This window comes from Sarcophilus harrisii, chromosome 5, assembly GCF_902635505.1.
Source record: "Sarcophilus harrisii chromosome 5, mSarHar1.11, whole genome shotgun sequence".
In the NCBI taxonomy this organism is placed as follows: Eukaryota; Metazoa; Chordata; class Mammalia; order Dasyuromorphia; family Dasyuridae; genus Sarcophilus; species Sarcophilus harrisii.
The window spans coordinates 36617009-36633815 of record NC_045430.1 but is presented as its reverse complement, the minus strand read 5'-3'; the positions used below and the strand labels follow the sequence as shown (position 1 = coordinate 36633815).

The window sequence follows — 16807 nt, the reverse complement described above, 5'->3', positions numbered from 1 at the left end:
TGAAGTCTTAACTGCAGTGAGAGGATAGGATTTTCTTTCTTTTTTTTTTTTAATTATAGTTTTTTATTGACAGAACATATGCATGGGTAATTTTTCAACATTGTTCCTTCAATCACTTCTGTTCCAATTTTTCCCTTCTTTTCCTCCATCCCCTTCTCTATATGGCAGACAGTCTCATACATGTTCAGGTATATCTTAAATATAATATATGTGTACATATATTATATAGTTCTCTTGTTGCTCAAGAAAAATCAGATTCAGAAAGGTAAAAATAACCTGGGAAGAAAAACAAAAATGCAAGTAGTCCACATTCATTTCCCAGTGTTCTTTCTCTGGGTGTAGCCAGTTCTACATTGGTCATTGGATCTGAATTGGATCTTCTCATTGCCGAAGATAGTCACTTCCATCAGAATTTATCCTTATACAGTATTGTTGTTGAAGTGTATAATGATTGAGGATAGGATTTTCAATTAGGTCCTGAAGTAGGGGTAGGAATTTAGGATTAAGATGGTAGCTAATGGGGACATCAAAAGCTGGTGCACTTTTTCTTTTCTTTTTTTTCTCTTTCTTTCTTTCTTTCTTTCTTTCTTTCTTTCTTTCTTTCTTTCTTTCTTTCTTTCTTTCTTTCTTTCTTTCTTTCTTTCTTTCTTAGATTGGGGAACTTGTTCTTTGTTCAAACGGAGAAGGGAAAGAACCATTGGAGGGGGGAAAATGGAAGATGTTGGGGAAGATATAATTGAATGAGCTGGATTCCAGAGAAGAGTAAAATTTGGGGTACAAGAAGAAAGTTTAGTGTAGGAAATAAAGAAGCTTTAATTTGAGGAAAGATGGAAGGAAAGTGAGTGTAGGGAAAATGATATTTAGAGGAGGAAAAAATTTTGTGATAAAAGTAGAAAATGAGATCATCTGAGTTGAGGATTGAGGAGAAATGAGGTTTGGCATAACAGTTATATGGAATGTGAGAATCCTTTTATTCATCTCCTTAGCAACCAACATCAAGGGACCAGAGTTAGTATGAATTTGTAGTGGTCTAGGCCAGCATGTTTCACATTTTTCTCCATATTATTATGTCTAAATGTTTTCCTTTTCAATGTTGTTGAATGTTGTTTACCTATTTGAGACCCAGCTAAAAACATTCTTCTTTTTGACTGTTCTCTTATCTCCCTATTTTCTGACAGTCTCATTCTTCCTTAATTGTACTTTGTCATAATCATGACACTAAGGTTCAAAGACTCCTCCTTATTCTCCTTGTGTATATTAATTACTCTTGTTGTAGCTTTATATAGGATTTATAGGGATTTCAGTTATCTTTGACTTATACCTTTGAGTTCTAAGGTCTAAATAAGCAATCATTTTATGACTTCCTTATACCTAGCAACCTTGGGTGGCTTCCACCTTCTCTCCTTGTTACTGGGTTACTGGACACCATTGAGAGGAAATCATGAAGCTGTGCTGATATGATCCATTATAAATTCATGCTTTCAAACTTCTGTTTGACCCTCATTGCTGCAAGACCAACTTTTATTTTTTAAATAATTTCTTATCTGTTTCCTTTTTCATCCTTTATGGAAGCTGTTCTAAATTGACTACATTTATCTATTTTCAATTCTCCAACTCTTTATTCCTCTTCCCTTCCTCCCTTGAAGATGCAGGTCACAGAATCTTATATTCTATTGTTAAGTCTCTATGTAGATTGTATGTCTTTTATTTGTATTTACTGACGTGAACTTTTTTATTTATTGTGGTCTATAAAGTATGTGTTTACCATTTTTGTCTTTTTTGTAGATATCTTTTAGTTCTAGTTTCTTTTTATTTAGTTCTCCACTTTTCCTTTGTTTATCTTTCTATTAGATTTATCCTAACCTAAGAGATATTGGAATCTTCTGCCAGTTTATGTTACTTTTTTTTTTTTCAGTTAATGTTTCAATTGGTTACTCTTCCAGTGGTCATTTTCCCTCCCATTTTCCTTGAAATCTAAGGATCAGTGTCCTACCAAATCTTTTATGTGTCAGTTGCCCTAAAAGAGTTCTGATTCCCTTTCTTTCCAGGCAGGATGAGTAGTCTAAATATCACATAAGTGCTGATTACATTTATTGTTAAATCCCATTTCCCTTTTTCTATAAATGAATGGGAACATTCATTCATCAGTGGGACCTACTCACCACGGAAGCAAGAATTTTCTCCCTTTATCTTTTTCTTCTTCATTTCCTCTCCCTTTTCTTCCTTGACCATTTTTTCTGTAGATGGTCTCTTTCCCTCTTTTTTATTCCTAAAAAAAAAGGTGGTTCTCTTTTGCCTTTCTGTCTCCTCAGAGATTTTGCTTTATTATCTTCCTAATCTTAAATCTTTACTCCAAGACTTCCTTCCCCAGCCTTATTTTCAGAACTTTTTCCTTCTATCTTAAATTTTGACTCTGACCCTGCTACTCACTTATATGATTCTTCTGTTCATTTGGTCTCCAGATTTTTCAAAATTATATTTCTTGCCTCGGCCTCTTCAACTCACTTATTCCTCAATGCTTTACTTCTGGATGTCTTTTTTTTTTTTTTTTTTTCCTTGAAACTTTCTAGTCATGCCTTACATTTTGTCTTAGGGCCAATTGATCTTTAAGACCTTCAGTTTTATCTCTGCCAAGATGTAGCAGAATACCTTTGCTGTGTTAGAGCTCCATTTTAGGGCCTTCATAGCCTTCTGTCTCCCAGTCAAACTTTAAATCATTCCATTAATTTGTGTGTGTCTATCTTTATCTATACATACTAAGTTGTATCACACACACACACAGATGCCATTAGTGCGTTCCAGATAATTGAGTTTACTAGTCTTCCAAATAAATAATATATCGTTATTTTGAGTAATAACTTTCTAGATTATAACTTTCCTTAATTATGTCTCTTCCCTACTAAAAAAACTTTTAAGGGCAGCTGGGTGGTGCAATAGATTGAGCACCAGCCCTGAAGTCAGGAGTACCTGAGTTCAAATCTGGTCTCAGACACTTAACATTTCCTAGCAGTGTGACCCTGGGCAAGTCAATTAACTCCAATTGCCTCAGCAAACAAAACAAAACAAAACCAAAAAAACCAAAACAAACTTTTAGTAAGTGACTTCCCATCACATATTCAATAAATCCTTATTTCTTTACCTGGAAGATATGACTTAATTTTTCTCACATTAGTCCCCTTTTCTACTTTATTTTTTTGCACTTTGTATTTTTTTCCATCTTTGAATATATTTGATGCTTTGGTAGAATGTAAACTCAGGTCTTTCTGACTCGAAAATAATAACTATGTTTATATGGAAGCTATTTATTTTAGTAAACTCAGTTTTCTGGAACACACTGAAGTCTTGAGAAGTAAAAAGAGGCTACTCAGTGACCAGAATACATAGCATTGTACTGTACTCCTTGATGATTTTGTTAGGCTCACATTTAAAGAACATTTATTCTTATTTTAGACACAATTCTGATAAATTTGATTAGCTGGGTTCTCATTTGTCAGCAGATTAGAAGCTTTCTCATACATTTATTCATTTGATGAGCTTTTAGTGGTAAGAGGTAAGTTTAGCATTTGAAGAAGTGATGTTAAAGGCTGGAGAAGTATAGCTAACAACTTTAGATTAAGGGAACTGATAGAATACAAATAATCAGAACTCACTTTTACCTGTCTGTAACCTTTTACTACAGGGACAAATAATATTATGTGCTCAGTGATTTCTTAAGGTTTCTTGCATTGTAACCAATAATGTTTTAATTATGACCTTGAGTCATTTTTTGGATTTTTCTTTTTCATTTTTTTAAGAAAGCAAGGAAATAAGTAATGGATTTTAGAAAGATTTCTGTCCTAAGTGTTTTTTTTTTTTTTTTTTTTTAATTTTGTTTAAATTTAACTTCTCCAAAAAAAAAAGTTTAAAAAAAAAAAAGAGCACCGTTTCCAGTGATCCCAGATAAGGTGAGAGGTGTATTTAAACAATTTTGCAGTCTGTATTCACAAAAGATGTCAGAAATTAGACTAGGGGATCAATTTGATTAGGATCAGTTTTAATGAATTTTAACCATACATTTTGTTTATGCTTTTTATTTGTGTTATTTATTAAGAGAAGACTTATTAAATGTTCTTTACAGTTTTAAACTTTTATCTTTCATAATAATTTTTCCTCAAAGAGATAGAAATAATTGAAATGACAGATTAGTGGTTCAAATTCATAAACTTATAAAGCTGCATAAAACACTAAGTACTTGTACCATAATCCCATATACTTGGTAACATTAAGATAACATTAGTGTTAAAGCACGTACTATAGTTAACATTTTCTTTTTTTTTTATTCATCAATACAGACCTATTTATTAATATATGAATAACACACAATTTAGTATAATATAAATGGTTATATGGTAAACTAATATAGTTAACATGTTCACAATTAAAGAACTTTTCTTAATCATAGAATCTCAAATCATATATTCTGACTCTTCATACAGTTTGTGACTTGCCCCAACTCAAAGTTATATAATTAAGAATAGAAATGCATTGAAAAGGCTCAGTGAATGGATGGATCAAGTGATATAGACCAGGCAAAACTTGAGTTCTCAGGCCCTTAGCCTCAGACAATGGGAAGGTACTTCCTCAGTTTCCTTTTTTTAAAAGTGGGGATAATAATATCTCCCAAGGATTGTCATGAAGATAAAATGAGATAATTGTGAAGCACTTTGCATGTTTTAAAATGCTGTGTTGTTATATTGAATGTCCTTATTATTAGGATAGATGGTTTCCAGTTCCAGAAATAAAGAATTTTTTTTTTGGCTGCGGCAATTGGGGTTAGGTGACTTGCTCAGGGTCACACAGCTAGGAAGTGTTAAGTGTCTGAGGCCAGATTTGAACTTAGTTCCTCCTGACTTCAGGGCTGGTGTTCTATCCACAGTGTCACCTAGCCTGACCTGACAACTAGAAGCACTAAAGCTGGTTAAATAGCAAAAGACCCATGCCTTTTCATTGGATAGACTAAAAGGAAGTAACCATCATTGACTAATGGTCACTAATGTCATTTGCTTCCTGTGCCTCGCATCACTCTCTGTCACTGATCTAGGATCTTGGCTTTTAGAGACCTTTTGGCCTAGAGGACATGTGACTTCCTGCAACCTGGGCCCAATACCTGATCTTTAGGCTCTGGGAATAGGGATCACGTGACTTAGGCCTAGTCTTATAGACTTTTTGAGAAAGCTTCACCTCTCTATCTCAGTAGGAAAAGTATTGTTCTTTAAAATTCCAAGGATTGGAAAATTGGTTGGATTTTATTGGCCTTTGAACTATTGAGTTAAAGTCTTTCATATTGAAATTATTTTTTTTCTCATTCTTAAGTATTATCTTTTTAGAAGTACATAAGATTTAAAAAAATTCCAGGCTCAAAAGTATGATATTAAGGGGCAACCAGGTGGTACAGTGGATAGAGCACCAGTCCTGAATTAGGAGGACGTGAGTTCAAATCTAGTCTCAGATACTTAATACTTCCTAGCTGTGTGAACCTGGACAAATCACTTAACTCTAGTTGCCTTAGCAAAAAAACAATAACAACAACAAAAAAACTATGACATTATCTTTGATTTCCTCTTTATCTTTGTATTTTTTATTAAATCCTGTCCTTTTTTCCATTCAAATTTTTTTTTTTTTTTTTAGCTTTTTTCATATGTATTATCATTACCTCCTTACCTCTTGGAAGTTTCTCATTCCTCTTAGGTTGATCTTAATTAAAGATTCTCAATTAGAAGAGTTCTAGAAGGCTATTTAATACAACTCATATCCAAACAAGAATTCTTTTAGAGTACACCCAAAAAAGGTATCCAGTTTTTGTTTTCTAGACTTCCAGTTGAGTATTTCCTAAATTTCCCATTCTTCTCAAAGGGGGTGTCTATGATTCACACACAATATTATTTTTATGTTTCTCCCACAGTTAAATTTCACTCTGATATATTCTACCATTTTCCCCACTCGTGGAATTGCAAGAATCAGAGAATATAGCTTTTTAATATATAGTTCTATTCATTCCCCCTTTTTGTAGTTAGTGGTTGAAATGGGGTGAATTTTGAATAAAGATTTGTCTTTTTAAAACCATATTACAGCCATGAGTTCCATCCCATTAATTCCTAGTGATGTCTGTTGCCTTTGTTCATTTTGTTTTTCTCCTACTTTTGAAATCTCTTTCTTCCTTTCAGTTATTTAAATTCATTTTATCTTACAATGTTCTGCTCAAGTCCTATCTCATGTATAAGGAAGGCCTTTTTCATTAAGGATTGGATCCTTTTCCCCCTCCTCAAAAAGCTGTTCATCAACTTCTTTTGTTTTTATGTTGCTGTCATTTTCACATAAAGTTGCCTCTGTCTGTCTTTATACCTTCCAAACTATTCCCTTTAACAAAAATGAAAAAATAAAAAGGGGGAAAAGCAGCTTCTCCAAACAAATCTGCATTTCACCTGTGCCTGACAGTTGTCCATGCCTGTTCCACACTTGTCCCCACTTTCACAAAGAAGGATGGGAGATATATTATCTTTTGGGGGGGGCTAACCTCAGTTATTACAACTACATAGTGACTGGGGTGTGAAACTGTGTTCCCTTTAATCTGTAAAATTATCACTCTGAAATTGTGTCCCCTTTTGATCTGTAAAAGAAGAGAGATCAGGGTCTCCAAGGCTCCATAGAGTCTAGAAAGAAGGCACATACTGCTGGAATGAGATAAGCAGTATCATTCAAGGGCACATCAACTCCCATTGATCTTTTGGGGAGTCCATCCTCATTCAGGAAACTATTTTCATTCAATTGGGAGATCCTGGTCTGATGATCAGTTCAAATTGCCCCCAGATCTGCTCATAAAATAGGTTTCTGTTCACTCATTCTTTGCAGAATGTCCAAAGTAGTATGCTTTGCCTCTTTGGCATAGCTACCAGGACTCTTGCCTGCTGTGAACACTTCTCAGTGCCAGCCTCCATTTCCCTAATAGAACTTTGCCACTCGGAAGTCAGTCTTCCTAGCAAAGTTAACTTCTCATCCAATAATAAACTTCCCTTTTTGCCACTTAAACTTTTCACGTTCATGAATTCTTTCACAAATGACCTGTGTTGACCATAAGGGGATTCCCACACCTCAACTCTGCAGTGCACTAACCTCATCACATAATATTTTCATTTTTTCTCTTTCCTTTCCCATTGTAATCATTGATCTATGTTTCTCACTACTTACTTGTCATTATTTCATGTCTCCTCATGTTTCTCTGAATTCTTTTCATCATTTCTTAGGGCAAAATCATTCTTTTGCTTCTTTGCAACATATGCCTAGATATGGGATGATAAAGTCAAAGGAAATCGACATTTTTATCATTTTTGAAGCATTATTTTCCAAATTGCTTTCTAGAACGTTTGGAACTATTCACAACTTCACCAGCAAGAAGTATATGCCTTAATGTCTGACTTTTGTTAGCCCCTTTTACTTATATTTTATATATATTATCAATTCTCCAATTTGAGGTGAAACTTTAGAGTTGTCTTGGTTCACATTTCTGTTATTAATGATTGGGAGCAATCTTTCATGTGTTAGTGAGAACTGTTCTCTCCTTTGATCACTTATCCTTTAAAGCAGTACTTCTTACACAGGATCCATGGATTGTAAAGGGTCTATTGATAAAATTTTGAAGTATCTATCTAACTTGAATGAGAAAAAATTGCATCTTTATTTTCATTAACTTCTTTGCTTAGGTTTTGATGATTAATTTTCTCCTCCCACATGTGTCCCTTCTCTCCACTTGGGGTACTGTATTGTTACTTATGGGTGCTCTGTCCCCAGGAATATAATTTTTGTTTGCTTTTATTTTGTGAGACATTTTTGAGGCTTGGGGGTAGATTCTGAAAAAAAAAAAAAATGTGTTTTTTTTTTCCCCCAAAAAGCTAAGACAGTTTAATTTTTCTCAGGTACAATTTTAATTTACAATTTTTTGAAATGTAGTTCTGGAGAACCCAGTCTATTTATTAATTAATTAATTTATTAATTATAGATTTTTATTGATAGAACATGCATGGATAATTTTTCAACATTGTCTCTTGCAATCACTTCTGTTCCAACTTTTCCCTTCCTTCCCTCCACCCCTTCCCCTAGATGGCAGGCAGTTTCATACATGTTAAACATGTTAAAGTATGTCTTAAATACAATATAAGAAAAATCGAATTCAGAAAGGTAAAAATAACCTGAGAAGAAAAACAAAAATGCAAGTAGTCCACATTCATTTCCCAGTGTTCTTTCTCTGGGTGTAACTGGTTCTGTTCATCATCGATCAATTAGAACTGTATTGGATCTTCTCATTGCCAAAGATATTCAATTCCATCAGAATATATCCTTGTGTAGTATTGTTGTTGAAGTGTATAATGATCTGGTTCTGCTCATTTCACGCTGCATCAGTTCATGTAAGTCTCTCCAAGCCTCTCTGTATTCATCCTGCTGGTCATTTTTTACAAAACAGTAATATTCCATAACATTCATATATCACAATTTACCCAGCCATTCTCCAATTGATGGACATCCATTCAATTTCTAGTTTCTAGCCACTACAAACAGGGATGCCACAAACATTTTTGCACATACAAGTCCCTTTCCTTTCTTTAATAAATCTTTGGGATTTATAAACCCAGTAGTAACACTGCTAGATCAAAAGGGTATGCAGAGTTTGATAACTTTTTGAGCATAGTTGCAAGTTGCTCTCCAGAATGGTTGGATCCATTCACAACTCCACCAACAATGCATCAGTATCCCAGTTTTCCCGGCATCCCCTCCAACATTTGTCATTATCTTTTCCTATCATCTTAGCCAATCTGATAGGTGTGTAGTGGTATCTTAGAGTTGTCTTAATTTGCATTTCTCTGATCAATAGTGATTTGGAACACCCTTTCATATGAGTAGAAATAGTTTCAATTTCATCACCTGAAAATAGTCTGTTCGTATTCTTTGACCATTTAACAATTGGAGAATGGCTTGATTTCTTATAGATTCAAATCTCTGTATATTTTGGAAATGAGGCCTTTATCAGAACTTTAACTGTAAAAATGTTTTCCCAGTTTATTGCTTCCCTTCTAATCTTGTTTGCATTAGTTTTGTTTGTACAAAGGCTTTTTAATTTGATATAATCAAATTTTTCTATTTTGTGATCAATAATGATCTCTAGTTCTTCTTTGGTCACAAATTCCTTCCTCCACAAATCTGAGAGGTTAACTATCCTGTATCCTTCTAATTTATTTTAATCTTGTTCTTTATGCCTAAATCGTGAACCCATTTTGATCTTATCTTGGTGCATGGTGTTAAGTGTGGGTCCATGCTTAGTTTCTGCCATATTAATTTCTAGTTTTCCCAACAGTTTTTGTCAAATAGTGAATTCTTATCCCAAAAGTTGGGATTTTTGGGTTTGTCAAACACTAGATTGCTATAGTTATTGACTATTTTGTCTTGTGAACCTAACCTATCCACTGATCAACTAATCTATTTCTTAGCCAATACCACATGGTTTTGGTGACGGCTGCTTTTGTAATATGGTTTTAGATCAGGTACAGCTAGGCTGCCTTCATTTGATTTTTTTTTTTTTTTTTTTTAGTTCCTTTGAAATTCTTCATCTTTTATTCTTCCAGATGAATTTTGTTGTTATTTTTTCTAATTCATTAAAATAGTTTCTTGGGAGTTTGATTGGTATAGCACTAAATAAATATATTAGTTTAGGTAATATTGACATCTTTATTATATTTGCTCGGCCTATCCAAGAGCACTTAATATTTTCCCAGTTGTTTAGATCTGACTTTGAGGTGAAGTCTAGTTTTTGGGATTCCCTGTTAGGGGACCAAAAATATGATGAAGGATGTCTAGTTTTCAGGGCTCCTGGTATGGGAACCAAAAATATGATGAGGTTAGGTTTTGGGGTTCCCTTTTGTAGGGAACCAAATGATAAGGTTTAGATTTAGTGAACCAAAATGAGATTAGGGTTTTTAGTGGTCAGGAAGTTAAATGATAAGGTCTAGTGGCAGGTTTGGGGGTCAGGGAACCAAATGGAGAGGTTGGGCTCCCCTGCAGCCCCTTGGGATTCAGCGCAAGGGTAGGGAGTTTTGGGGAACCCTCTTTTTGTGGTGCAGGGATTCTCTGTAAAGGAATTTACAAACCTGGAAACCTAATAAATTGATTGATTGATAAAAGAAGTTTGGGGATTGGGAAGTAAGGTTAGAAATCCTGACAGAGAGGCATAAAGTGTCGTTAGGGAAATAGGTGAGGATAAAGAGAGGGTAGCACTGGAAAAGAATATTATTCCAGTGGGCAGAGGTCTCCTTGGCATAGCAAGGCATAGTTAGCATGTCTAGAACCTCTGCAAAGAGAGGATTTTAGATTGGCTCTTTTATAATAGGAGCTTTGGCTACAAGCTGAAGGGGACTAATGGGTGAAGTTCCAAGTTGGCTCTATCTACAAACTGGGTTTCAGCTTGAGCTGGAATTTGAGTAGAATTGAGTTTCTTTAATTGAATAGGGTTGGAATTCTTTTAGCTCAGGACTGAACCAACCTCACCTAGATAACAGAATGAAGCTGTTTATTTTGTTTCCCTCGGCCTGGTCCCTCACTGTGGCAGAGTCCAAGGAGAATTTCTCCTTCAAGGAGTTCTAGAGTTTCGGGGTCCCTTTATTTGGGTGGAAAGTTTTGTAGTTTTGCTCATATAGTTCCTGACTTTCCTTTGGCAGATAGATTCCCAAATATTTTATGCTATCAACAGTTATTTTAAATGGAATTTCTCTTTGTATCTCTTGCTGTTGGATTTTGTTGGTAATGTATAAAAATGCTGAAGATTTATGTGAATTTATTTTGTATCCTGCAACTTTGCTAAAGTTGTGGATTATTTCTAATAGCTTTTTAGTAGAATTTCTGGGGGAGAACCGACTTTTAAAAAGCCCTTTGTTATTTTAAATGGAGCTACCTGACTGTTTTTAAACACAAATCACTCTGGTTTTTTTTTGAATGGCCAATAATAACCTCTAACCCAAGCTTTTGTGGCTCTTTGTTTAGGTTTTGATGGCTTATAATGTATGTAATGAGCTATCTGTTTTGACTAGAAACTCTAAGGGTCTTCCCTTTCTAGATTGTCATTTTTCATTTGTGCTTCAGACAAATTGAGATTTGGGAAAGATGTTATTTTATATCCTAGATTATTACTAGTCATCTTGACTTGTTTTGCCACTGGTCTTTGATTCTTGAAGAGTGAGGGTGATGACTTTGAGTAGCTCTGCCTCATTTAAATCCAATTCACAAGCAAGTCAAGACATTGTAATGCCGAAGAAACTGAGCAAGACAGAGATTAGAGACCAATTCAATAATTTATTAAATGGATAGAAATACTGGGACCACTGCATCCATGTTGATCCTAGGGCTAGATGAGACTATCATCTCAAAGAGTCTATCTAGCCCCCGAGTATTGGGGCAGCAAGCTTTTTATGGAATAACAAGAACTATGACATTACTGATATTCTAATGACATCTGAAATGGATAAACCTTTATCTTGTCAAACATTAAGGAATGTCTATAAAACCTTTATCATTAAGAGGGGACGGTCATAACCTAAGGCAGAATTATGAAATAGGACTATTGGAGGAATTGGTCACCCCATTAAAAGGGAACTTTGGCATAACAACATCACCCTTATGTCAATGATCCTCTTCCAGATCCAAGGACCAAATAATAACCTCTAACTGAAATCTCACATTTCCTTCAATATTTTTAATTTTTTTCGTCAATTTGGTAGATTGCACCAGGGTCCATGAATTAGAAAAAGTTGGGAACCCTTCATTAGAAAAGGGCTTTTGGCCTTTTTGTTAGTTTACTCTGTGTTTTTGCTATCAGTGGATATTTTGTCTTTTTTATTCAGTTGAACAAATATATAATAAATGCCTACTTTATGCAAAGCCTGTGGTAGTCATTGGAAATAGATTTTTAAGAAAGGAATTGCAAAAATATTCCATTTACATTCTTCTCTGAATTTTCTTTTTCCATTAAAATTTTGTTACTGATTTTTTTCTTTTCACTTTTGTTTTTTTGTCATTTTTCATTACTCACTTATCATCTGCAGTCTTCTAAATAGAAGTCTTTTCTGGTTACATATTAAGTATAGTCATGCAAAGCAAACCAGCACATTGTTTCTGAAAATCTCTCATTCTTGCCTCTAATATATGGTATGCAATCCACCCATTAAATCTCAGAGATCTCTCAAGGTATAAAAAGAAAGTTTATTCGTTTCTCTTGAGAAGTGGGCAATCACTCTCACCATCTGAGAGATGAAAGTGATTTGCTGAAAATAGGCAGCAGAGGATATATGTATGTGTGTGTGTATGTATATATATATATGTATATGTATATATTCCCTGAGGCAAAATTAACCCCTTCCCCCCATCCTCCTTGCCTGAGAATGTGACCTTACATCCTAAGTCTGAAAGCTACAGAGAATGAGGAAGCAATACATAAATTCAAATTTAAACAAAGACATGCCTTTTATTGGCCCTGAGACATGAGCTTTCAAAGTATGGGCTGGGAAGATTAGGGCTGAGTCAGTTTGCTCTAGTCCTCCCAGAAATTCCTCCATCTACCCATATCCTAGGAACTATTTGCCAATGAGGAAAGGCAGGGAGAAATAGAAACCTGATCTCATACCTTGATTTTTCTAGTTTTATCTTATTTCATTATCACTTTATGCAAATCTTCCTAAAATTTTCTGTGATAATAGGATTCAATAGAGGCTAAAAGGAGAGTGCATTCTACTACTAGCATTTATAGCTAGCATTTACAGTCTGCAGATAGTGTTGTGAGAAGTAGAGAGAGAGGGAATAAGCATTTATTAAGTGCTTATTTTGTGCCAGGCATTGTACTAAGTTCTTTGTAAATATTATTTTGCTTGATCCTCCAAATAGCCCTGGGAGGTCAGTGCTGGTATTGTCCTTATTTTACAGTTGAGGTTAAATGGCTTGCTGAGGAGTTACACAGCTCGTCAGTGTCTGAATTCATATTTGCACTCATATCTTCCTGACTCTAGATACATTGTCATTGTACTCCATAGGAAATGACAGGATGGGACTTGTTGGGGATAGATAATATATAGTTTAGTTTGGCTGTGCTTTAGAAGTAGTAGAGGGAGGAGTGGTAAGAAGAAAATTTGGAATGTAAGTGCTAAGAGAGGGTGGTGGGCCAGGTGATGGAGTTTGAATTTTATGATTGGGGAATATTAGGGAGACCTTGAAGAGTTTTGACCTGAGGATTGACATGAGGAATATAAACTTAGGGAAAACAAAGCTAGATGTTGTGTAAAGGTGAAATGGGAGAGTCAAGAGACCATTAAAAGTCTTGGCGGATAGTGATGCTTTTCTGTACAAGGGGAAAGGCATTTGGAATGGAGAGGAGAGATAATGTAGAGATTGAATCAAAAGGATTCACCGACTGGATAAAAGAGATCACAGACAAGGAAGAAATAAGGGTAATATCAAGGTTTCTGCTTAGGTAATAATAATGTGGGTGAATGGTGATATCACCTATAAAAATAGTGAAAGAATTGGAGGGCCAAAAGGACAGTTTACAGTTCTTTGTGCTTTAGTAAATCAACTTTCCTCTAAGGTTCAGGCCTTTTGTAGGAAAGGATCATGTAAGAATCATGTTATTAATGGCATAGTGATTTAACATTTTTTCTAGGAGCTTTTTAATTTTAACAAGAAAATGCATTAACTCTAAGCAATGAATTTCTCTGGCAGGATTTTTCAAGAATGAAGTGCTGGGGCTGGGGAAGCTATTTCTGGTGAGAATAGTATTTTCAAGTGTCCCTCAAAAAATTTAAGTGACTACAATTACATGGTTTTGGTTACAGTTGAAAGTAAGTAAAAAGATTTATTGACTCAATCTAAACTTTCTCTTTTCTGTCTCTCCCCCCTCCCCCCTTTTAAAATTATAGACCCCAGGGAGAGTTGGCTCTCAAGGTTCTGATTCTGATTCATCAGCAACACCTGGAAATGTCTTGGATGTCAACAATGAAGGCTCTTCAGAGGTATGGTAATATTGATGTAGAAAAGCAAATTTGATATTGTTCAGGAAAAATGGCAGATGTTTCAGGGAGCAATAATAAATGAAACATCTTATAACGGGGCACTTATAATGTTACCATACAAATTGGAACATGCATTTTGAAATCATATTTGTAAGTACAGCTGTACTTAGTTGATCACATTATTGATCAGGGATATAAAGCTTTGAAATATGAAACTGCAAATATGGCTTTTCTCTTAAGGACTCTTTAGTTAATGCTTGGGATTTCATTTTTATGAAATGATAACATTTATAAAAATGTACCTTGTAATTGTATAGTATTTATTCGATTATATTATATACTGTTAGCACTAGGGGAATCGTTGTTTTGATTTAGATTTCTTTTATTAGAGATTTGGATTATAATCTTATAATAAGCTTTTATTTAGTGCAAATATGCTAACATTGGCTGGTAGCTAAAGAGATGAATGTAGTAAATAAATTAATACTTTAAATTATTGAGAAGTCAGCTTCATTTATTGATTTAACATTTAAAATTCAGTTATTGCTTTAGGCCTTTGAAGAAGAAAGTGAACATGTAGGTAAGTAATTAGGGAAAGTATTTTTCAGAAGTCTGATGAAGTTCTAAATCAAAAAATGCTGAAAAACATTAATAAGTACATATATAAAACTGGAATTATAGAGGATGTTTGTATGGATCAAGAATTAGCAAACTAAATCAAGAAATAGTTAGACAAGGCACTGTACCTAGTCATGATTAGGAATTCAGAGTAATAGAATGGAGTGAGACATTGTCTTTAGGGACCTTACTTAGTTTTAATGGGGTTGAAAGTTACAGAATAGAAAAATTATTTAAATATTAGCTAGTAAGCCTTCATTTAAGCCCTTACTATGTGCCAGGCACTGTAGTAAGTACTGGACATAAAAAGAAAGACAAAAGATAGCCCTTGTCCTCCAGAGGCTCCCCATCTAATGAGGGGAGAGACTAGCAAACCAATCTATACATACAAACTATGTATAAGCGAAAAAGAAATAATTAACAGAGGGACGGCACTAGAATTGAAAGGGAATAGAAGCTGGGATTTTAGTTGGAACTTGAAAGAAGTCAGAGGAGTAGAGTTGAGACAAGGAGTGTAATCAGGCGTGGGGATTGCCAGAGAAAATGTCCAGAGCAAGATGGGGTGTCGTGTTCCTGGCACAACAAGGAGTCTGGTATTACTGGTTTAAAGAATAAATGAAGGAGTATAAGATATAAGAAAAATGGAAAAGTAAATGGGTGGGGGTAGGTGGAGGAGTACTTATGAAGGATTTTGAATGCTTGAGGATGGTGGAGATATAGAGAAATTTATTGAATAGGTGGGGTAACATGATTGGACCTCTGCTTTATTGAGGAAAATTAGTTGGGCATCTGTGTTGAGGATGGACTGGGGTGTTCAGAAACTGAGGCAGGAAGATCCACTAGCAGACTGCTACGATAATTCAGGCATGAAGTGAGGAGAGAGTATTCACTAGTCTCAGAAAAGATGTGCATATTTGAGAGATGTTGCAAAGGTGAAACTAATAACTAATAACCATTGTGGGCAAGGGTGGTGTTGCGTTTTGAAGTAATAGGGAAAATGGAATTGGGGAGAGACAGGATTTAGAGGGAATATGATGAGTTCAATTTTGGACATATTGAATTTTAGTTGTCTCCTGGACAGCTGAGTTGACTCTTCTCAGAAGAGCTCTATACAGTTGGCTGCTCTAGCCAAATAGACCAACTAAAGATAGGGAATATGCTGGAAAAATTTTTTTTCCTGATCTATGTACAGGGAAATGAAAGTATTATCTTTACATAATAATAAAAATAATAATGCTGCATGTTTCTACTGGACGTTGTACTTTTCAAAACTCATAATTTGCTCTTCCATGCTGTCTTTGCCTATGATATAGTCATGTATTTTTGACCAATATACTTCACAAAAGGCTTTTTGTAGTTGCAAGTGGTGCATAGAAGTGACATTTTATATTTATTAAGCATCTTTTACATGCAAATTGCAGGGCATTGGCATCCATATGTTATCTATAACATTTAGATAACTCATTCTTGGCTCATAGTCTAGGAGAAAGGGCTATCACATTAAAAAAAAATGCTTATACCCTTCTATTCCGAATTGTATTTTAAGTGAATTGTAATTATAAAATGTTATGTGGGATTGGAGGAGGCTGGTCATTACTATTGGAGGTCCAGGGAAGGCTTTTTAGATATTTGGGTTGAATTTTTTATGCTCAAGAGTAATTTAAAAAGGAGTCAGGCAGACAGGAAGGAAGGCATGTTAGGCATAATAAATGATTAAATAACATTGTAGATAGTTAAAACGATGAAGATGTTGGAGTATATAGGTGAGCATAGGTTAAAAAAAAGAAAATATTTTAGTCAGGAAAAATGAAGGGATTCAGTTAAAGTTCCTAAAATCATAAAGGACATACAGGATAAAAATGTGGATTTTTAAATTCTACAACTTCTGCACTACTAGTATGAGGTTACTGACTCTTAAAGATCATTGCAGATAACTTTAAAGAAGTGTTACCTTCCTTAGCTATAGTAAACTTGTAGAACTTTCAGTGACAAATGTATCACTTGAGCAGAAAATATAAATAGGTTCAAGAAAGGTTTAGAGAAATTCCTAAGAATAGTGCCATGATAGGTTAAATGAAAAAAGAATGATTTTGTAATGTCAAAAGAAACTGAGC

The 16807-nt window shown here is 34.7% G+C and overlaps 1 protein-coding gene across 2 annotated transcripts in view; it reads left to right on the top strand.

The window, feature by feature from the left end:
* The window catches only part of EEA1 (early endosome antigen 1), a 126348-nt gene that overhangs the window by 13277 nt on the left and 96264 nt on the right, over nt 1–16807 (top strand). For both annotated transcript variants that reach the window (XM_031938415.1, XM_031938414.1), the window contains exon 2: nt 13983–14075. In XM_031938415.1, the coding sequence (XP_031794275.1) occupies nt 13983–14075 (93 nt within the window). The remainder of the gene's footprint in view (nt 1–13982; nt 14076–16807) is intronic.